The sequence below is a fragment of the Chelonoidis abingdonii genome, chromosome 6 (assembly GCF_003597395.2).
Source record: "Chelonoidis abingdonii isolate Lonesome George chromosome 6, CheloAbing_2.0, whole genome shotgun sequence".
Classification (NCBI taxonomy): domain Eukaryota; kingdom Metazoa; phylum Chordata; order Testudines; family Testudinidae; genus Chelonoidis; species Chelonoidis abingdonii.
In genome coordinates, this window is record NC_133774.1 from 122,824,296 (window position 1) to 122,848,215 (window position 23,920).

Below are 23,920 nucleotides of genomic sequence, written 5' to 3' on the forward strand. Positions count from 1 at the left end.
GGAGATTGCGGAAACTATGGGATAGCTACGGGATAGCTACCCACAGTGCAATGCTCCAGAAATCGACGCTAGCCTCGGACCATGGAGGCACACCATCCAATTAATGTGGTTAGTGTGGCCACGTGCACTCAACTTTATACAATCTGTTTTACAAAACCGGTTTATGTAAAATCGGAATAATCCCATAGTGTAGATGTACCCTGTATGCTTTCTGTGAGAAATACTAATACACCTATGCTTTAGAGACTGCACTGGCTAGCTGAGTAACCCCAAAGATCCACAGAAGTCACCTGGAGCTGAGGACAATTAGAACTTCAGTTTATTTACAGGTGCAATTTAAAGTGATTTTGATCTAACTTAGCCTCTCATTGTATGGGCTTGAAGGGAATACAATCTAGTTCCTTCTCCAAGTTCACTGAGAGAAGGATCCAGCACAGTGCAAGATGTAGCATAAAAAGCTTTCATAGACAGTTGAGCAATAACATGGAACTGAGGTGTTATGAGAGTCTGTAAACTGCTGCCTGGTCAGCTAAACCAGCAAAGACAACACATGTAGCAAACCTTAAAGCAGTTAATTGTGGGTATTTCACCTGTAACCACATATTATTGCTATTATACAGAGTGGGAGAGGGAACTGCACCCAAAACACATTATGCAGGAGAACAACACATGACAGATTGTAATCACAGCAAGAGAACTTCCATATACAAAGACAGTTTGGGGCACCTGGTTAAACCATTCAGGATGGCAGTTGAGAAAGAAGCTGGTTCTAATCAGATGTGTCTGGGTTCGATCGAGGAGGTACTAGATTTTCTAAGAAGGTATATGAGGATTTCAAGGTAAGCGGTTGGCCTCAACCTCTCACTCAGTCTACATGTCTATGATCCATCCTAGAGACACCCAACCAGCGCAGTGACACCTGGTACTGTGCTAGCAGTCAAAGAATTCAGGATGAGAGCAAGGGAAATGAAGTAACATGCTAGTTGGAAGAAATCAAAGGGAGGGGAGGGAAGCCTGAGGAGGAAAAGTACTGATTGTCAGAGAAACCCTATGTATAGCGGAAAAACTGGTTGAGAACTGAAGAAACTACTCCTGCTTTTCTAAAACTATGTTAAGACCAACAATGACGTTTAGGGCTAGTCTACACTTGAAAGTTTTACCGGTATAACCAGGAGGTGGGATTATTTTTTGCCAACATAGTTATGCTGGTAAAAGCCTCTGTGTAGACGCAATTATCCCAGTATAAAATATGCCTTACACTGCAAGAGCTTATTTAAACTCCCAAATCAGAACAAGCTATACTGCAAAAGAACTTTTGTATCCTATAACTATGGCTACGCTGCAGAGGTTTTGCCACTTAGATTATGCCAGCATCTTTTCATTTCCGATTTCATTCATCTGGCTTATTGGCCTTTGTTTTCTAAGACCACAATTCAGCAAGTGCTTAGGCATGTGCTTAAAGTTAAGCTTCTGCTTAGGTCCCATTGACTTCAAATGTGTTTTAAGTGCTTCGCTGAATAGGGATGGGTCTAAAGAGGGAGGCCAACATTCTTTGCTGAATCAGAGCCAACGTTAGCACAGACCATTCGGTATATTTTGAAAAAAGTTGTCGGTGTCTGAAAACATGCCATATTTCTCAGTTTAGAAGTGAGACTAAAAGTGAGCCAGCAGATTGAAAAACAAGGCTTTGAGGTAAATAATGTATCAAAAGCAGAGCAGGTTTCTCTGCACAAATGCATAGTGCACATTAGATCTTTGCTGAGGTTTACGGGCAGTCAGTTAGGTTTTTAAATCACCTTTGATTGGCTGCTAAACACTTAATTTAGAATAATTTTCCTGTATATTTGTTTAAGATTAGAACCGTAAACATAATTAAAAACCAACAGACTAATCAGTAAATCAGGATTTAAAATAATTTTCAAAACAAAAATACTGGAAGAGTCAATTCCTCCCCCCCCCCACCTTTTTGTCAAGAACATCATTCAGGATTCTGTATTTCCCTGCTGAGAGTGGACCTTACAAACACATGGGAGCACAAAAAAATGATCGCTTACGTTCATGATATCTTTTGCATGGAAAATATCAAAGTTTGGTCTAGACAAGAAAGTAACGTGAGTAATATTTTTTGGTTTACAATTTAATGTTAAGCCTACTCTGAAACAAAAATATTCATGTCATTTTAAAAGGTTTCTTCCTTAAGTTAAATACAAGATTTTTAATTTTTAAAAATTGCAGTCTTTGGCCTTTTCCTATGCATAATCATTCAGATGAACCTGGTTAACAGATTCCAACTTGAAAGAAGAAAACACATCACACTAAGGAACGTCACCAGCTAGCCGGATGCTTTCTCTCACAACAGTCCTTCACAGCATGCTGAGAACAATACACATCTAGTGCTAGATTTTCCAGTGTTTGGCACCCACAGTTGAGACCAGTTTTTGGTGCTTAAATGGGAGCTGAGCTCTTTTGAAAATCTGGCCTCAACTGTAGCTGTTGAGCTTTTTAGAAAAAAACTTTGGCCATAGTGGCACAATAGTTTCCCCACTTGCACAAGATTTAACAACACTGGGGTGGAGAGGGGGGGTTGGCAGATTCCAAAAAAACCCTGAATCTCCGTGGTAGGCCATCTCTCAGTTACTATTCCCAGATTTCAAGTCCACCCTGTAACAGATATGGCAGTTTCCTGCAATATCTTTGGGAGATACTGAATTAAGTTTAAGTATCTTTGGAGTCCATTGTATTAAATGCAAAGGTTATGTATTAGTGGGGGGCCCTGATGATCAAAGGACTATAATGCACAATGTGGCAGATAAGAATGAACTTTTGGGACAACACATGGGAAGTGGATTCCCCAGGAAATATCTAGGAGGGAGCTGAATGCAAGATTCCCCACCCACAATTATGCAAAAACCCAGCCTTTGCCCTGAAGTGAGGTGACTGTCCCCCCCAAGATCGAAGGTCCAAACCATATAAAGGAGTGACTTTATAGAGACCCTTGGGGGAGCCTATTCTGAGCTACCAGCTGTTAGGAACTTTTAACTACAGAAGAATCCCTTGTTGGAGTTTGAAGGACTGACTCCTACCGGAGCCCTTGCTGGAGCTGGGGAAGATTCTTTTGTTTTTAATGTTTTCTCTATATTGCTTTCATCTGAAGAACAAACGTGATTTCTTAGAAAGGGCTGTGTGATATCACTGAGGGCAATTACACTGCGTATAGCCTCCAAGGAGAAAGCAAAGTGCAGGCGCAGGCCATTAAGAACATCTGACTTACTGGGGAACTCACAGTGTAAGGCAGGGAGTTGCGCAGTCTGGAAAAACCCCAGTCAAGAGGGGAGAGACGTGGAGCTGAGGAGCTGGGAGCCTATGAGTGGGTGCCCTTGCTGGACCACCAAGTTGCCCTGAACTGACACACAACCAGTTAAGTGAACGATAGCAATGACTATTGAAAGTATCCTGGTCTGACAGCAAACACGAGTGACTCTATACATCACATTAACATTACACAGAATATTTTCTCTTATCGAAAGCAGACAGTAACACCAAATCATCGATACATCACGGATGTCTACATTTCCAGTGACTGGAAATCTTACAATAACTGCACCCTTACCTTTTTACGCACTCCTTCCTGCGTGCTGGACAGTTTGAGCAGGACAGGGGGTAGGAATTTCAATATAATATTCTGTAACTGCTCATCTGTTTCTGCATGGCCAAGACGTAAGAATACACGTTCAAGTTGATCTGTAGTTTAAAAAAAAATTAAGTTAATTTGGAGTTAGAAAGCCAAACGGCAGACAAATCTTTTCCTACTTATGGGTTAGTAATACAGCAGCTGGGATGAAAGTATGGTAAGGATTGAGCAACTTCAATCAAAGCTTCAAAGCATGATCTTCTATTTTTAAAACTGCAAACTTTCCGTTGCTGAAAGATACTGGATTGATGGCCTTCAATCCTCGATTATCCACAGACCAGGTTCAGCATGAACAGGAGTAATGCAAACTTCCACACACTGCCCCACTTATGGGCCTCAACCCTAATCTAGAATACCGCCAGGCGGAGACAGTACTTCAGCCTCCGTACCTAGCAATCCTTTGGCCTCGCTGCTCTGACCGCCAACCAAAGTGTCAATTGTGGTGGTCGTTTTTGAGATACAGACATCTGTCTGCTGGACTCTGGACTAAGACCATAACAAAGGCCACCAGACAGCCACTGAATGGCAATAACTTCTGGTCTATAATTATTTATATTGCTGGAGAGCCTAAGAACCCCCATCATGGACCAGGACCCCCTGGTGCTATACACTGCACAAACAGAAGGTCCCTGCACCAAGAGTTTACAATGTAATGAGGGATGGATTTGATCCAGGAACCTAGAGAGAAAAGGCTCTATGCTCTGTTACCAATCCACTGAGCCACCATTAGAAAAAAATTTATGAAGCTGAACAAACTATCTGGATTTGCTATTATTTGTTAACCCAATTTTCAAGCGAGACTGTCATCATCAATAGGAATTAAATGTGAGTGCCAGAAAAGTAATGATATTTTGACATAACTTAAAATGCAAAAGACTTTGAAGGTCCTATCACCCACATGAACGTGTTGGAGTGTTCTGACAATCTCATTTCTCTATCCCTCTCGCCGTCTCTCAGTACCATCCAATCCAGCAAGGAGTATAAAACAACAGTATGAACATCAGTAAGGACATAGGAGTCACAAATGATACAAGATCAGGAGGGGAGGAAGAGAAAAAAACATGCATCTGTTCCCTGTATGAACTAGGAAAGGATCCTCTAAGGAACACTGACAAGACCAAAATCTTCTGTCAGCAACTCAAGCAATTGGCTTGAAGACCACCTGTCTTTAGGCTAATAAATGGGAAAGTCCTGTTTTAAGCACTAGGATCTAGCTGACCTGATGGCTTAACTGAAGAAAAGCAGACTGCCTCATGGGTAGCAAGACACCGAAGCAGCACTTTCACAGCATGGGATGGGGGCAGGATGGTTCTGATACACAAGGGAAGGAGTGTTCCCTTCTCTTCTCTGCATCTTCAGGTATGCATAGTGATCTACAGCGGATTGCTAACAGGGTCAATGCAATTGGGAGATTACAGGCAAAAAGGCAGCCTACAACAGGAAGCTAAAACCCTTACAGATCCAACACGGACTGCCCCACAATGGTTTGCTCTTAATTTAAATGGAAGGGAAATGCCCTTTGCCCTGTCCCTAAACGGCGATGCTTGCGGGACAAAAGTATGTTGTTGGGGGCTCCAGGATGCTCTGATACAGGAGAAGGAAAATCCCTTGTTAGATGACCCATACTGCTCATTAAAGGATGTGACAGAGTGAACTCCCTGGAGACCCAGGTAGAGCCAACAGTCAGTCCTCCATCAGCTCTACAGAGTTATGGTCCACACGCAGTTGGTCTTGACAATCTATCAAGCCCTGCTGCTACCTATCAGAGGAAGCAGCAGCAAAGAGGGGCCAGTCTAAGGCAGTCAAGTAAGGAGGAAGCAGTGCTCTTTTGCTTGAAACACCCAAAAGGAGAGAGCATTGGTTTGAACTTTTTAGTTATACTCTAAAAAAGAGGAGGGGAGGGAGAGGCCCTCCTGTCACAAAGGTTTAGCCCTGCATTCCTTGGGAACCCAAAGCTCCCACAGAAGTCAATGACTTTTGGATGTATACACAAGGGATGGAGCGAATCAGGCCCTCAACGGGCAACACGGAGGTTTAAGTACAAATACTGTACCTGCAGATTTGAAGTGACTTTTGAACTCACTCTTCAGATAGGAAGGCCTTTGGAAATGATGCTCTATTGTGTCTAACTTTCCCCATCCCTTTGTTAAAGCCCTCACAGGGCTTGTCTACACTTACAGAGGTGCAGCAGCGCTGTTGTGCCACTTTAGCACTTACTGAAGATGCCCATGGGAGATGCGCTCCTGTGGGCAGAGGTACTCCATCACCCCTGAGCAACGTAGTTATACCAACATAAGGTGGTCGTGTAGACTCTTAGCCACAGTATCATCTCTCTGCAGACAGCAGACCAAGCATATACACGTCCCCCCCTAACATTTTGTTTACGGTTGAACTAAACAGGGTAAGCAGTTGAAAAGACAAATGACTAAGATTTTAATGCCAGCTGAATTATAAGTCAAGATTCAGCAGTTCCGCCAATGCAAATTGTATTTGTCAGTGAATCTCTTGTCTTATGAGGATTTTTCTTGCTTTCTCATGCTATCAGCTGCCTCAGGGAACCAAGATACATTCTTCCCATCTAATTTAAAAAAAAAGCTTCTCTCATGTCCTGCCTTTCTCTATCATATTTCATTTCCCTAAAGAATCTGCCTTCTGAGAACTATCCGATGCTCCACGAATTGAGCAGCCTGGGGTAATAAGAGCCTGATCCTGAGAGCCAGTGGACACACACAGCTCTGACTGCGTTCTGTAACCTTAACAAAGCCATCAACAATACCTGCTGTGTCTGTGCTCACCACTGGCTGCAGTGCACCCAAACTCCGCATCTGGGAGGCCTTCCCAATGTCATGTTCCTTGTGGTAGAGAATAAATAGGACTTGACTGCAGTGAATGCAAAGAAGGTAAATGAATTTACTATAACTTTCAGCTAAAGATAAATAATTTTCAAAAGCAGAATACAGAGTAGAAGCCACAGGAAATATAGGAATTCTGTGAAGCAGCAGTCAAGCAAAACGTATGTTAGAAGGGAAGGGTCAACTAACAAAAAGTATACCGCTTTTCCAATTTTTTCCCTCCTATTGTTATAAGTAGCACCCAAGACTACTAGGATAAGATGAAAGAGAGTGAGAAAGAACAATTTCCTCTCTGTCCAATGTATTTACTTTGTGTGTTTGACATGTACATTATTTTCACAGGTTTCCTCTGTATAGTCAGTTAAGTTCCAGTCTTGCAAATGCGGACTCATGTGCTTAACTATAAACCTGGAGTAATCCCACTGATTGCAATGGGACTACTCACATGCTTGAAGTTAAGCACATGGGTGTTTGCAGGATTATGGACTAAATCCGTTCCCTCTGTTGGTGTGGGCTCGTCACATGGCAACAGGGAAGAGGAAAAACGTTTTAATAAAAACAAGAAAGTGTGACTGTAAACCCACAAACCCTGACAGCTGTATCACCTGAAACTACTTTTAATTATCTAAATTGACCACTTCTCAAGTTGTCTGCTGCATTGGTGTAGCCATATTGGTCCCGGGGTATTAGAGAGACACTGTGGTCAGGTAATATCCTTTGTCGGACCAACTGCTGTTGTTGAATGAGATCCACTTTCAAGCTACACAAAGCTCTGAAGCAGCAGTTCTGTGTAATTTGAAAACTTCTCTCTCACCAACAGCAGTTGGTCCAATAAAAGATATTACGTAGCCACCTTGTCTCTGTCACTTCCCAAGCTGACAGTGTACTTTAGAGGACAGCATCCCCAAACAAACAAATAAAAGAACACATTAGGCTCCATCTGGTCCATCAGAAATGGCATCAGAATGGGACTCAGGAGACCTTAGGTCTGTTCCCGGCTATGACTGACCTGACTGAGTGATGTCTGGCAAGTCATCTCACCTGTCGGCACCTTTGTCTCCCTTCACATCCTTTATCTGTTGTCTATTTAGTCTGTAATCTCTTTAGAGCATGATTTTTCTCTCACTATGTATTTGTCCAACAGAGTCCTGATCTCAGTAGGGGCCTCTCGGTGCTACCAGAATACAAATGATTAACAACTCTCCGACTTGCTTTCCTGGCTACTAAATTCCAAAGAAAGGTAATCAGTATGGCTGTCGATTAATCACAGTTAACTCATGCAGTTAACCCAAAAAAATTAATCGCAGTTTCAATCGCACTGTTAAACAACAGAATACCAATTGAAATTTATTAAACATATTGGATGTTTTTCTACATTTTCATATATATTGTATTTTGTGTTGTAACTGAAATCAAAAAGTGTATATTTTTTTATTACAAATATTTGCACTGTAAAAATGATAAACAAAAGATGCTGGTGGCATCTGATACTGAAAATGAATATGCGTCTGTCTGCACTGCTTTGGATTGTTATCGAACGGAACCTGTCATCAGCATGTCCCGTGGAATGGTGGCTGAAGCATGAAGGGACATATGAATCTTTAGCGCATCTGGTACGTAAATCTCTTGCGACGCTGGCTACAACAGTGCCATGAGAATGCCTGTTCTCATTTTCAGGTGACATTGTAAATAAGAAGCGGGCAGCATTATCTCCTGCAAATGTAAACAAACTTGTTTGCCTGAGCAATTGGCTGAATAAGAAGCAAGACTGAGTGGACTTGCAGGCTCGAAAATTTTACATTTTATTTTTGGATGCAGGGGTTTTTTGTACATAATTCCACATTTGTCAGTTCAACTTTCACTATAAAGAGACTACACTACAGTACTTGTATTAAGGTGAACTGAAAACTTTGCGGTTTTTTACAGTGCAAATACTGTAATCCAAATAATTCAAACTATAAAATGTATAAGAGCTGTACACTGGTATTCTCTGCGTTAAATAACAAGCCAAACTTAAAGACGATGATAGTCATTTGCGGAAAAAACCTAAATGAATTCTCGCTTTCAGTCTTCACGGGTGAGGATGTTAGGGAATTCTCAAACGCGAGCCGTCCTTATTAGATGACAAATGCTGATGAATTGTCAGTAGAACTGAGGGTCATTAGAGGAGGTTTGCAATTAACTTGATAAACTTCCAACAGTAAGCAAGTACTGCTCGGAACCAGATGGTCATTCACCAAAAAGTTCTGATATATGAACTAAAGTGAAATTGCAGAATATATTAACTATGTTTGTAACATGTCCTTTAAACCAAGCTTCTGTACAACAAATGGCGAAATAGCTAATGCTAACGCCAATATTAAAGGGTTCTAGCAGCGGATCCTGCAAATTACAGGACTGTAATGTATAACGTCCAATACTGGGCAAATATGTCAAAAATACATAGTAAAGAATAAAAATTGTCAGATCACAAGGAAGAACATAAATTTTGGGCAAAAGTCACAGGTTGTAAAGGGAAAATCATGTCTGACTAATCATTAGAGTTCTTTGAAGGAGTCAAATACAAACATGTGGACAAGGGGGATCCAGTGGATCATATGTACTTAGATTTCCAGAAAACATTTGCACAAGCGTCCTCACCAAAGGCTCTTACATAAATTAAAGTTGTCATGGGATAAGGGGAAGATCCTTTCACTAGGACTGAGAACCTGGTTAAGAAGACTGGACAAAGGGCAAGAATAAATGGTAAATTTCAGAATGGAGAGGAGGGGTAACAAGAGGGGTGTGCTCAGGGGTCAGTCTAGGACCAGTCCTATTCAACTTATTCATAATATCTGGAGAAAGGAAAACAGGTGGCAAAGTTTGCAGATAATCTAAACTGCTCAAGATAGTTAAGACCAAACAGACTGAAGAACTTCAAAAGATCTCACAAAAACGGCAAATGAAATTTAATGTGGATAAATACAAAGTAATGCCTTGGAAAAAATAACCCCAATTATACATACAATATGATGGGACTATTTAGCTACAGATTAGTCAGGAAAGAGATCTTGGAGTCATCGATGGATAGTTCTCTGAAGACGCCCCGCAGTGTGCAGCGGCAGTCAGAAAAGCAGACAGGATGTTAGGAATCATTAAAAAAAAAGGATAGAGAATAAACGGAGATAATCTTATTGCCCTATATAAATCCATGGTACACCCACATAGAATCATAGACTTTAGGTCAGAAGGGACCATTATCGATCATCTATCTGACCTCTCACAACGCAGGCCACAGAATCTCACCCACCCACTCCTGTATCAAACCTATGTCTGAGCCACTGAGTCCTCAAATCATGGTTTAAAGACTTCAAGGTGCAGAGAATCTTCCAGCAAGTGACCCATGCCCCACGCTGCAGATAGGTGAAAAACCCCAGGGCCTCTGCCAATCTGCCCTGGGGGAAAATTCCTTCCTGACCCCAACCATGCGCTGATCAGCTAAACCTACGCATGTGGGCAAGACTCCCCAGCCAGACACAGGAAAGAATTCTCTGTACTAATCTCAGATCCCACCCCATCTAGTGTCCCATCACAGGCTATGGGCAGATCCTGCTTATAGTCAAACACCAATTAATTTTTCAAATAGGCTATCCCACTATACCATCCCCTCCATTAAACTTATCTGGCTTCAAGACTAGACTTGATAATGTCTTTTGCCCCACCGCTCCCCTGGAAGGTTGTTCCTGAACTTCACTCCTCTGATGGTTAGAAACCTGTGCTAATTCAAGTCTAAACTTCCTGATGGCCAGTTTATATCCATTTGTTCTTGTGTCCAAATCGGTACTGGTATTTATCCCTCTGATACATTTATACAGAGCAATCATATCGCCCTCAGCCTCTTCTTTTGGTTAGGCTAACAAGCCAAGCTCTTTGAGTCTCCTTTCATAAGGCAGCGGTTTTCTCATTCTTGGATCATTCCTAGTTAGCCCGTCTCCTGTACCTGTTCAGTCTGAATTCATCCTTTTTTTTTAAAACGTGATGAAGACCAGACAGCACTGCCGCTGTCACACACAGATATTCCAGATGACGGTTCTCACCAGTGCTGTATAACGCGTACAACACCGTTCTCCTTATCTCTACTGGAATTACCTCTCCGATCCGCGGGGTTTATGCATCCCAAGACTGCTATTAAAGCATTTTTCACAGCCAATAGCTCATCTTACATTGGCAGTCTCATACGTACAATTCTGCCAAGATTCAAACGCATACGCCAGACTGTCCGCTCTCCTGCTCCGCTTCCCACTGTTACTTGTATTCCAACCGAATCGGCGAGTCGCTCAGCTTATAACAATAAATTCTTTGTTATTAATCCCTAAATGCGCAACAAGGCCTTGCATTTCTTCACTATTAAATCTAGTCCATTACTATTCAACTTTCAGTTACAAGGTCAATCTAGCAATCTTCCTGTATGATATCCCTTCTCTGATATTAGCGCCAGCTGATGCTACACTGCCCGACTTATAACACTGGTTTAAATGGCCGACGTATACCCGATTTAACGGCGTGCTATCCGTATCACATGGAGCGTAGCTGTCATTAATTATCGATTTTTAACCCGGCCTCCTTAAATCGTTATAGTGGGAACTATGGGATAGCTGAGGAACAGCTACCCACAGTGCACCGCTCCTTAAATCGATGGTAGCCTTGGACCAGGGACGCAAGCAATCGATTTTGTGATTGCACTGTGGATGCGCAAACCCGATTTTATAACATCGGTTTTGTAATATCGGTTTAAACTACTTCGAATTAATCGTGCAGTGTAGACGTAGCCTTAGAAATACCTCTCAGCTTTGTCTCATCCGCAAACTTTATTAGCACATTCCCACTTTTTGTACCAAGGTCAGTAATAAAAAGATTAAATAAGATTGGTCCCAAAACCGATTCCTGAGGAACTCCACTAGTAACCTCCCTCCAGCCTTGAATACTGCATACAGATGTGATCGCCTCATCTCAAAAAAGATATACTGACATTAGAAAAGGCTCAGAAAAGGGCAACTAAAATGATTAGGGGTTTGGAAAGGGTCCCATATGAGGAGAGATTAAAAAGGCTGGGACTTTTCAGTTTGGAAAAGAGGAGACTAAGGGGGGATATTATAGAGGTATATAAAATCATGAGTGGTGTGGAGAAAGTGGATAAGGAAAAGTTATTTACTTGTTCCCCTAATACAAGAACTAGAGGCCACCAAATGAAGTTAATGGGCAGCAGGTTTAAAACAAATAAAAGGAAGTTGTTCTTCACACAGTGCACAGTCAACCTTAGGAACTCCTTGCCTGAGGAGGTTGCAAAAGCTAAGAATATATCAGGGTTTAAAAGAGAACTAGATAAACTCATGGAGGTTAAGTTCATTAATGGCTACTAGCCAGAATGGGTAAAGGAGTGGTGTCCCTAGCCTCTGTTTGTCAGAGAGTGGAGATGGATGACAGGAGAGAGATCACTTGATCATTACCTGTTAGGTTCACTCCCTCTGGGGCACCTGGCATCGGCCACTGTCAGCAGACAGGATACCAGGCTGGATGGACCTTTGGTCTGACCCATTATGGGCATTCTTATGTTATTAAGCATTGTAACTGAAATCAGTATATTTGAAAATGTAGAAAACATCCAAAAATATTTAAATAAACCATAGTCTGTTATTGTTTAACAGCGTGATTAATAGCAATTTATTTAATCGCGTGATTAATTGTGACTAATTTTTTTAATCGCTTGACAGCCCTAGAAATCAGATCCATTTTGGATTATCCCTGGCATTTCCATACTGCTGTGATCTGCTCCACAAAGTGTCTTCTCACAACTGGACCGTAACTGTAGCAAATTAAAAACAAAAAGCCCACTAGCCAAAAATAAATAAATAAAATAAAGAAGTAAAAGCCTTGATGTGCAATCTGCTAACCAAGACTGAAGCTTTAATTCAATCTATTGACATATACGCTTTCTGTAATCTGCTATTTTGATGTGTTGGATAAGTCAGTGTTTTATTAGTGTTAATTTGTAAAGCATTTTGCAATCCTTGGATGAAGCTTACAATGACAGTATGAACATTAATTAAGCATCATTTCATCCGTCACTGAAATGCAAGTTACATCTGGAGAGCTCTTGAGATTCTACACCAGACTGTTTCCTAGGTCTCAAATCCAGGCTCACATTCCAGATTTAGGACCATAAAATATGCTGTGCCCTTAGCCCCATGTTCCCAACTATAACACATATTATATTAGCTGGTTAACATAAAAGGACTGACTTCTATATGTCTAACATCTGTAATTCTTTGGTGAACATAGTGACACTGGAAAGAGAATGTTGATCGAGGTCTGGGATTAAATTTAACTCAACCAAGTGACTAAAATGAACTGAGCCAGATCATATACTAAGTCAGTCCAAGAAATAACTTCTCTATTCTATAGCTTTTAACCATCCTCTCAGATATAAGTCTGCCCAAATTATTAACCAAGGCACTCTGGGTCACTAGGTTCACTCCATGGCCATGACCCACACTGTGGCCATGACCCCTGTTTGTAGTGAAGTGGCAAGGGGTCTCCTGCACAAGAGCTGTCTGTTTGGCTGGCAGGGGACTCCACCACCACTCCTCTTTGAGAAGGCTAAGCCTTCGCTCTCCATGGACCATCTCTTCCCTGTCTTCAGATGAGCTGGAGTCCATCCTAGAGAAGGGATGTCTCAGCCCCACCCCTCCTGAGCAAAGGAGTGTGTGCGTGTGAGGCTTTGCCACCACCACTCTGGCACAGCCACAATGGTGTCATGGCAATGATGGGACACACACAATCCTCTGATGGGGTGGTATCAGCCAGGCCTCCCGCAGCAGTTGGTTTCAGAATTAACAGCCCACTAGGATTAATGGCACAGTTCACCAATTAGAGCTATTGTTTGGGATGCTCGGCAGATATCACAGCATTAGTTACCCTTGGGACACTTTTTCAAGCTTTTCTTCCCAACCATGAGGACTAGAAACAGCTTGTTTTTTCAAATGAAATCTAGTCACCATGTAACTGAGAAGTTGGGCCCAGTGTGTGTGACCTTTTCCAACTGTGCTCCAGTTATGATAACCACTGGCTTTTTATCAAGAATAAATTAAAAACACAAGCATAAACAGTAGCATGCCAAGATTAAAACAGACCTGATTATCTGAAAGCAGTAAAACCCAGATTAAATGAACTATTAATTTTCAAACAAATTGGTCTGAAAAATGTTTTACCTGTTACTGTAAGAAATGGTGTGTACAATTCGCTCTGTTCTTGCGGTTTGTATACTGTGTGCAATTGACATAGCTTTTTATAGTCAGTTCTACTCTGTCTCCCCATATAGTAAATTAGGTCTCAATGCTACAAACGATCACGGATAACTCAACGGCAATACTGATGTGTGTAGGTGTTTGCAAGATTGCGACTTTGTTTTTTCCTGCTACTGTAGGGTCTTTCACTCAGTAACAGGGGAAGAAAACATGTTTGTAAAACCACAAAGATTGGGTGGGGGACTCAGGAACAGGTACAATATCTGAAACAATATCTGAAACTACTTTAGAACTAATTTTACGAAACTGATCAGATTTCAGGTGTCCTTTCATATTCATTCATTTTGCACTAAAGAATCAGGAAAGTAGAGAAGCCGAAGAAATCTTTAGACCATTGCTTACAGCGCCAGGGTCAATTTGTGTATATAGATAAAATATTTCTACTTCTAAAAATATCATCTCTCTCACAAGCAGGTAACAGCATTTCCATGGTAACTTAAGGATTTCTAATGTCATTTCTAACCCCTTCTGGTTCTTCTCCAACCTATATGATAAAAGTATGCGAAGGAATATTGGTTTCAGAATTGATGGAAATACTTCATCTCATTAGAAGAAAGAATAATACATTTCAGATTGCAGATTTTCAACCCTGATGGGACTTGAACCCACAATCTCTGGCTTCAGAAGCCAATGCCTTATCCATTAGGCCACTGTACTACATATTGTATAAAACCACAAGTATTGTCCTCTTTTTCAACTATCAAGGGAGTATAAATACACCTCTACCTCGATATAATGCCATCCTCGGGAGCCAAAAAATCTTACAGCATTATAGGTGAAACCACGTTATATCGAACTTGATTTCATCCGCCGGAGTATGCAGCCCCGCCCCCCCAGAGCGCTGCTTTACCCTGTCATAATGGTTGGCATTATAAAGGGATAGCAGTGTATTTTTATAAAACAAAGCCAGATCAATGGCAAGGCCCCGAACCGCAAAGTGTAAGTGACTAGGGAAGTTATGAGAGCTCCTTCACTGGAGGTTTTCAAAAGGAGGCTGGATAGCCATCCGTCTTGGACAGTTTAGACACAACACATCTTGGCAGGGAGTTAGACTAGATGACCCTTGCAGTTCCTTCTAACCCTATGATTCTATGACCCCACCCCCCATCTCCCATATTTACCGCAGTGATCTCTGATCAGACATTACATCATGTTGTTTAGGAGCCCCTAAATCTCGGTAGCCTTAGAGCTGGATCCATCAGTAGTGCCACTGAAGTTAATGGCAAAAATCCAATAGAAGATTGATTGGGCCTTTGCTCTGGTTCTGTTCTACAGTCGTTTGCCATAAGAAATAGTGGAAAGGGAGGGACAGGGAAGATGTTTAATATACTGCATCTTTTAGAAAACAGTTTTGCCACCCATCTCTTATTTCTTCAATTAAAACAACAAAATAAACCCTTCTGCATGTTCGGCCTCATCAGTATAGTTCACTGTTTATCCATCTGTTCGAAGTCGTCAGCTCTCAGTTCAAATGCTATTTTGTGTGTGTCCAGTTTCTCCTCCCTTCCTCTTATACTAAAGAATTAGCTCCCAGTGGCATTTACAGCCATTGTAAAGAGCAAGTCAGCTGTTCTTTATAGAATGCTCTGATGTGTATTCGGGTAAGAAGAGAATATCAAGTATGAAGAGCATACGTCTATTTATGAAAGCAGATTTGAGAGACTAACTAAGACTGGGACATGTCAAACCAGATGTACTTCACAAGCCATAGAGTCTGAGCCTGGAACACAACAGAACTCCAGGAGTTGTGACAGTAAGCTTCTGTGAGAGGATGCAGGTAGCTACCTTCTTCACCTTCCCCAACCTAAAATCCATTTTATAGCAAGAGCCCTGTGATCACAACAGTAAAGCCATTCCGGAGGATGTACACTTTCTTAAAAACAGCTTATTGTTACTGCACTAAGACCATTTTATAAAAATTATTTTGTGCATATATCCTGGAATTTTCCTCCAAAAGGTCCTATGTCAAATAAGTGCTTACTTCTACCTGGATACAGTCAGTCAACTTCATTCCCAGGATGACTGGGGAGAAAGAAGAGAAGACTGATGCAAACATTAAAAGAACAGAATGCAAAATGAGGTTTTCACTTCTCCAAAAGCTAAACAAATGATTCTGCACCACTCTGAACTGGAGGAGCAAGATACTCAGTTTGGGAGTCCAACTCTGATCTACTTGTATTATGCTTCCATTAAAACACCACGCAATTTCTTGCTGGAATTGTATTAGGCCCTGGGGAACGTACATCTAGAGTGGTTATAGCCAGGGCTGGCTCCAGTGTTTTTGCCGCTCCAAGCAACGGGGGGAAAAAAAAAAGCCGCGATCGGCACTTCGGCTTCATTCTTCGGCAGCAGGTCCTTCCCTGCTGCCCCTTTCTGTTGGCCGCCCCAAGCGCCTGCTTGCGGCAGTGGTGCCTGGAGCCAGCCCTGGTTATAGCAGCATACTGGGAGTCAGGGTCTGGAGGTACTGTTCATGGCTCTATCGCAATCTCAAATGACTTTAGGACAGCTCCCTCGTGGTGCTCACTTAGTCACTACTCAAGTTTATAAAACACGATCTTTTACCGTGGGAATGTATTTTTCTATTTTCATCATATTCCTCCATAGCAGAGAATGTTTAGATACAGATTTGAAATGCCAAAATTTCTATTTCCATGTACAGCGTGTCATGTTTAGACTCCCTTTAGATTACTACCCATTCTCGTTGGAAATGGCTTTTCTTTCTTTCTGAACATGCACAACTCTAGGCCCAATTTACTGATTTTATATTAGGATTCAAGCTATCACTGTTTAAATTATTCATCCACCAAATCATAAGCATCCTCATAAAAAGTTTAAGCAAGTACTTTTTTCTCAACACAAAAGAAGGAGTAACACTTCATCTATTTGATTGCTGCTACAGATCAAAGTTTCTTATCGCTACACGCCTACAGAACAGGGACAAATTGGTTTTCTGATCTAAAAGAAAATTTTGGTTACTCCTTCAGGAGGCTCATTATCCTACAGATCGGGTTCCTTTCACAATACAATTTGATGCATTTAATTTTAGTCTCTCACACACTTCTACCTGAGAAGTCTGCCCAATTTTCCCCACTCTGTGCTACCTGAATTTCTTATGCTTCCTGCTAAAGTCCACCTTTGACTGCACAACTTTTCCATTTATTCATAGAGGCGGCATTGGAAAAAATCACCATCCTCCCTCTCCACAAAAAAACCCACCACCCTTAAGTCAGAAGGGTGGTACCATACACATTCTACTGGTAGAGCTGACAGATAAGTCATAGTTCACATAGTTTGAGACATCTGATGAGAGTGACATCAAACTGCTAAACTGGATTGTACTCTATAAGACATTTGTCTCTCCCCTCTTCCAGGCTTGGATTAAATTAAAATGTGACTGCAAACCCAGTGACAATAGCCACAGGTCACCTTGCCAAAAACAGGCAACAGTTATATCCAGTTTGTAGGTAGAGCAAACTAGCACTCCATAGATTGAATAAAGCTGTGTCTGCAAGCAGGAACTCTTCCACTAAAGGCATGTCTACACTAGACTTAAAATCAACCTATGTTACGTCGACTTACAGTCACTGCAGTAATCACCGTGGTGGCTGATGTCCACACTATCCTTCTTCTGTCGGTGGTGCACATCCTCAGCAGGAGTGCTTTCACCGACTGAAGAGGGGCAGCGTGGGGGACAAGGCACTCAGCTCTGCTCTGCTCCCGGGCAGGCTTCTCACCTCCCAGTTCCCTGCTGGGGCCAGACACCTGAGGCTCTCACCTCCCTGAGCAGGGAGCCAGGCAGGGGAAGCACAACTGGGAGCCGGGAACCAGGCGGATGCAGCCTGGCTGGGACTGGGGAGCCAGTGTCAGCCAGGCTCTAGCTGCCCAGCTTTCTTGTCAATTTCAAGGCTCCAGCAGGTAGCCTTGAAATTGACAAGACAGCCAACAGCAGATGTAGGTAACTCAGTGTCTGAGACTGCATCACCCTAACTACATTAACGTAAGTCCTAAGCCTCTCCTGGAGGAGGAGTTATGTGCAGTAGGGCACTTACATCAGGGGGACAAAGCTGTACTGTGTACACTGACATAAGTAGGTCTACATAAGCTGCCTTATGTCAACCTAACTATGTAGCACAGACCAGGCATGAGTTGTTTTACAAGGTCTGCAAGTGAAGGGAACACTGGCAATATATAGTTGACTGTATAGGAAGAATTTAATGGCTGATGGTGACGATGAAGTCTGTGATCAATTTTTCTAGACTACAGAGGTCATGACAATGATTCATCCCAATGTTCACTGGAATAAGTATGTTGAGATTTGTGTCAGACCTGAGAATCAATTAATTCTGTAAGTTTTTTTTATTCCTACATGAAATTATAGTTCTTTGCCGGCATCAGGGACACCACCAGTATGTTGATGTTCCATAGTCTATTCACCTCATCCAATAGTTCAGTGGTTCTCAAACTGTGGGTCAGGATCCCAAAGTGGGTCACGACCCCATTTTAACAGGGTTGCCAGTCTGGTTTAGAGTTGCTGGACTCCAGGGCCAAAGTCAAAGCCTGAGGACTTCAACCCTGGACAGCAAGTCTCAGGCTGCGCTTCAATTTTGGTCCCCTCGCCTGAGGTCGTGGGGCTTGGGCTTGGGCTCCCACACCTGGGGCAGCAGGGCTCAGGCGGGCTCAGGGATTGTGTAGTAACCCCTCCTGGGGTTGTGTAGTAATTTTTATTGCCAGAATGACACAGTCAAATGAAGTTTGAGAACTGCTGCAATAGTTTGCAGAAACTAAGTAGGCTAAAGGGGTTTTCTCTAAAGAGAGGACAGAAGAATCAAGCAGCAAAGCATAGTTTAAATCTGACAGCCTGGAGCTTGAAAGTCTGCATTAAAACCTTTCTTCCTTCTGCTGAGTTTCTGGTAGTGAAATCAATTCCACAGTCAAGGCAAGTCTAAAACACCACTTTCCTCAGCCCACTGATTTCTCCCATGGATCAGAATGACAGTTCCTCCAGCTGGGTTATACATCACACTGTTATTAATTCATCAAGGTTGTCTGAAAACTAGTTTTGTTATATCTCAGGAGGTGCAGCAACAAGACAAGAAAACACTCCCTTAACATTTTATACTTCTTCAGAGACAGATCTATCATTACTGCATCAGATTCAGCAGTAGATTTGAAGGTTAAAGAACACCCCAAACTGGGTGTCCTATCCCTCCAAATAAACAAATATCTAAATTTGAACTATGTCACTCAGATTCTGACTACTATCCTGATCAGCACTGAGAACTGCATGGGCACAGGACCTGTCATGGAGTTTTAATGCTGGATCAGGGGCATCATTTGCAGAATAGAAGAAAACTGAAATGGATAAAATTTATTTTCCAATATATTTTATTCCTAGAGTCCTACTTTAAATTCATACAAAACATATCAAGCTCTGGAAGGGGAGAGTTTGTATATATGCACTTATTATTACAAGAAAAAATATGAAATGAGCAAAGGATTATTCACATCTATTGTATGCTGTCAGATGCTACTCTGGCAAGGAATATAAACCACCAAAACTTTAAAATACTTTGCACCTCTGAAGCACTTCTGATCCAAGCATCTCTGCGCACTCTGCAAACATTAAGCTTCACAATACTCTAGTCTGATAAGGGAGTTCACAGACAGAGAAACTGAGTCACAGAGCCAGGAAGGGCCTTGCCCAAGGCCACACAGGGAGCATGTTGGAGAGATGAGCCTGAGACTCCCTGCAATCACTGAGCCGGGAAGGCATCTGCTCTAAGCACTCAGCCAGTCTCAGCTGACGCCCACCAGTAACTTGCGAGGTCTGAGAACTACATTTCCCAGCCAGCATCAGTGTCACGGGCTGCTGACAGTTCCTGCTCCGGGGCCCCAGGCGCAGAAACTCACCCCTTCCAAAGCAGGGCCCAGGCCCCTAGCAGGCAGAGCGACACCGCTGGGGGGACATTACACGGGGGAGGGGGCGGGGGCGCGCCCTGATCAGCCTGCAACACCCTCCCCTCGCCCTGTCCCCGCGGGGCCAAGCGCCCAGGGCCGGCCCCGCTGCTGGGGGGCTCCCCGCCGCCCAAAGCAGAGTCACTGCGGCCTGCCGGGCCTGGGGGAGACGTTCAGCCTCTGCCTCCAGGCGCCGCTGGCTGAGGCTCGTGGCCCCAAGCCCGGCCTGGCAGAGCCCCCCCCCCGCCCGGGACCCTGACCCGGGGGCGGGCGGGCTGAGACCTGCGGGGAAGCCCCGGCCCCAGGCTTTAGCTTCCCTTTCACACCGTGACTGCGCACAGCGGAGGCCTAGCCCCGGCCCCGGCCTCGGCCCCGGCTCCCTCCCCGCCCCTCGCCCAGGCCACCCGCGGCCACACGGGGCGATGAAACCAGCTCCCCCCCCTCCCTCACCCCTGCCCAGCTCCCCGCCCCCTCAGACAGAGGGGACCCGGCCCCGCCCCACGGACAGGCACATACGGGGAGGGGTGTCGGGGGGGTCCTGCCAACCGAGAGCCCCGCCGCCGCCGCCAGTGTCCGTGTCCGTGTCACTTACTCAGCTCATCCTGGGCGGCGGAGGCGGCCGCAGCCATGTTGCCCGCCGCCGCGGGGGGAGGTGGGGGCGAGCGGTGGCTCCGGAGCAAGCCCGTCACTCGGGGCGCGGGCTGAGGTCCCTCCTCTCCCCTTCCCGCGCCCCCTTCGCGGGGCTGCGGCGGGGCAGGGGCCCTGCCTGGCTTCGCCTCTCCCCAGCGCCGGCCCCCGGGCGAGAGCTGCGGCTCCCTCTGTGCGCGAGCGAGTGCGGCTCCCGCACCCGCCCCCAATCCAGCCTCCCGCGCTTCACTTCGGTTTTATATTTAGAAAGAGCTGAGCCATCGTCCCAACCCCCCTCTCCCCCTGCTCCCGAGAAGCGACCGAACCCGCGGGCTCCACGCCCAGGGGCTAACCCCGACCCAGCAGCCCTCGCCTGCTGCCCATGTGCTCGGGGGCTTGGGGCTCTCCTCTTTCTGCCTGGGCGCCCAGCCTCCCCGAGGGGAGGGCAACTGACCTGAGTCCATGCTGACCTCCATGGCTGCTGAGCCGCTTAGAAAGGGGGTCGGGGCGGTGGAGAGAAACAGGTCAATCAGCCGCGAAACGGCCGCGTTCCTCCCCCTATCTGTGGTAGGTGCTTGTAGCAGTCTGGAGGGTTTCTAACCGGGAAAGGTGCTGCCTGGGACTTGGAGCCACTGCCGGCCAGCCACAGATTTAGAGGAAGTGTGAAACACTCCCAAGGGGTGCCAGTTCCTCCCATCTGTCCTTCCACTGCTACTAGGCTCCTGTCCACACCCTCAAACTGCTCCAGGAGGGATTTTCCTCCCTTACTTCAGTGTTTCTTTCACAATTTAGGGCTTGTTTACATGGGGAGTTATTCCCTAATAGCTAATCCTGAAAACTCCATGTGTAAATGTTCTTATTCCAGAATAAGAGTGCTTTCTTCTGAATTAGCTTAATCCACTCAATTGGATTAAGGCACTCCTATGCCAGAATAAGAGTGTCCACACATGGATTTAATCAGGAATAGTTAAACAGCTTAAAATTCACATTCTACCATATTCCAGATTACTTTTCATGTGTGGAGACTCATATTCCGGAATAAGAGTGCCTTATTCCAATAGTGTATTCCAGTGGGTTAAACTGTAAGGAATAAACTGGGGACAAAGCACTCTTCTTATAAATGCTCTTCTTATAAATGCAGTTATAAAGAAGGAATAAAGAGTGCTTATAAAAGAGCATTTATAAGAAGTACTGAGAGGAGTGGATAAAAGCCTCACAGCTCAAATGAATGTGGAGGGTATTTTTATGACATAATTTCCTGCATAGGGTGACTAAATCCTAATTTACTGGAAATGGCCTGATTTTGAGAAAATGCCTCTGCCAAGTCTATCGAAATCAAGGGTTAGTCTCTATCAATTTAAATCTGCTGGGTAGCAAACGCTTTTGCTGTAAAGCACAGTGGATTGTAAAGGGCTACAAATCCCACAAGACCAGGTGTATATCGGATACAAGGACATACGCAGGGATAATTAAAAGAGGCCTTATGTTGCCAAGAGAGTGGTGATTAGCTGGAATGGAATTACTGAGGAGAAGGCATCGACGAAAAGTGTTCATGCATTACACATTTTTCAGAAATTCAAGAAGATAAAAGGATATTAGCCAGTTTTATGCTTGGAAGCAGCTGACCACCTTTCTGGGGCTCAGGAGGCCATTTTTCACTGATCAGGCATTTTTTTATTCCAGATCAACACTATTTTGTGGAATTTGGAGGAGGAATTAATTTTAAATGATGTTTTCCCACCAGTATTTTAGCCGTGTGTGGACACCACAAACTTTATAAAAACTTTTGGGAGTTCAGAGCTTTAAGGAATCAGAAAAGCAGATTGGAAATGACAGGAAGTGCTCCAGCCCTGCCTCAGTTTCATTAGCAAATGAAATCTATAAACCACACAACTGACAGCGACAGGAAAGTTTACCTAAGTGACTGGATAGTGAAAGCACAAAGAAAGCAAGTCTAAGGGCCTGGGGGTGGAGTCCTTCTCCACCCTAGTCAATTAGGGGAGCATGTGCAGGGGAGTGCCTCTTCCCCTAGTGGAGACTAAAGAAAATAGCAGGGGAGTGAAAACTGACAAAATCCTAGGAAGCCAAGTTGCAAAAAAAGTGAGGGGAATAGCAGATTTGTTGGCTGGGTCTGATATGCAAGTATCTGGAATTGGGGAAGTTAAGGACTTCAGCTAAGAAAAAAGTGGCTAGCCAGCTGTCACTGTTCCAGAGGCCTCCGTAGCCTCGTTGAGGGCACCCTCTCTCAGGCCTCAGCCATCATCTTTCTTGGGGCAGTAACCTATGTTCCTCTCCTTGTACACCAAGGATTTCAGGCTGCAATTGCTTCCTGAAACTCATTGTGATCATCTTAGCAAGTCTGGTTTTAGTTCAGCACCTGCCACACTGTTCTCTCCCCGGGGCTATGACAGTGTTTACCAGAAACCAGCCAGCCTTCATAAAGCAAAGTATTTATTTAGAATAAAAGCATTGCAGAGAAAACATAGCTTGAAAACAATAAACAGTTTATGTGCATGACTGTCTTGCCAGGTGTCACCCATCTTCCACATGGAGACCCTGGTAGGTTTCAAAGTCCTTCAAATCCTTTCTGCAGGGTCTGGCTCTTTCGGTCACAGTGTCATTTCAATTCTTGCATCTAGTGAGAGTGGCATGCCCTCACACCCTCTCTATATCAGGCTGGAATCTTTAAACAATTCTTAGGTTATTGTTTGCTGGGCTTCTTGAACCCTGTCAAAACACACAATTTTCCCCGAGGAAGTGGTACTTCTACAGACATGAAGTTTTCTAGGAAATTGCATTAATCCCACACACACACACTCCCACAGTGATTTTAGTGCTTTATTGTTCATGCATGCTTAGCGACATCCCCCTAGTCACTTCATTGCTTGCTCTGTTCCAAGAAAGAAATTAACCTCTTTACACCCAGCAGGTAACAATGATACAAGGTGAGAGAGGAAACTGAGTCACACATATATTCTTTCATTAAAAAAATCAGACATTTCCCAGTTCTCCACATCAGGTTAATCCCAATCAAGGAAGTGTGTTCTTCAGATCTTCAGGGTATGGCCAGCGCACTGTCATGGCCACATTTGCAGCATCTGCAGCGGCATTGGGAGCGGTGCATTATAGGCAGCTATCCCAGCGTTCAAGTGGCTGCAACTTGCTTTTCAAAAGGGTGGGGTGGGGTAGGATGGAATGTGATAGGGAGCATGGGGAAGAGAGAGAGTGGATTTTTGGAGCCGACACTCTGTCAGCAGCTGCCTTGCAAGTTCCAACCCTCTCCCCCACCCCTCTCTCATTCACTGAAAGCAAACAACAGCTGTTTGTTTTTTTCCTCACAGACCAGATAAGCAGCCGCTCCAAAATGGAGCCCCCCCCCCCGTGCTGCTTCTCTCCTCAAGTTCCCTCCTTCCCCCTCTCTTCAAGCAAACACTAGCTGTGCGGTTCCAAAG

At 44.0% G+C, this 23,920-nt stretch overlaps 1 protein-coding gene across 1 annotated transcript in view; it reads right to left on the bottom strand.

The window, feature by feature from the left end:
- Positions 1-20,757, bottom strand: part of ECPAS (Ecm29 proteasome adaptor and scaffold) — an 87,673-nt gene extending 66,916 nt beyond the window's left edge. The window contains exons 1-2 of the mRNA XM_075067502.1: positions 20,434-20,757; positions 3,611-3,741 (exon numbers count right to left, since the gene is read on the bottom strand). Coding sequence (XP_074923603.1) covers positions 3,611-3,741; positions 20,434-20,470 — 168 coding nt within the window. The 5' untranslated portion in view covers positions 20,471-20,757. The remainder of the gene's footprint in view (positions 1-3,610; positions 3,742-20,433) is intronic.
- Positions 20,758-23,920: the final 3,163 nt, after the last annotated feature.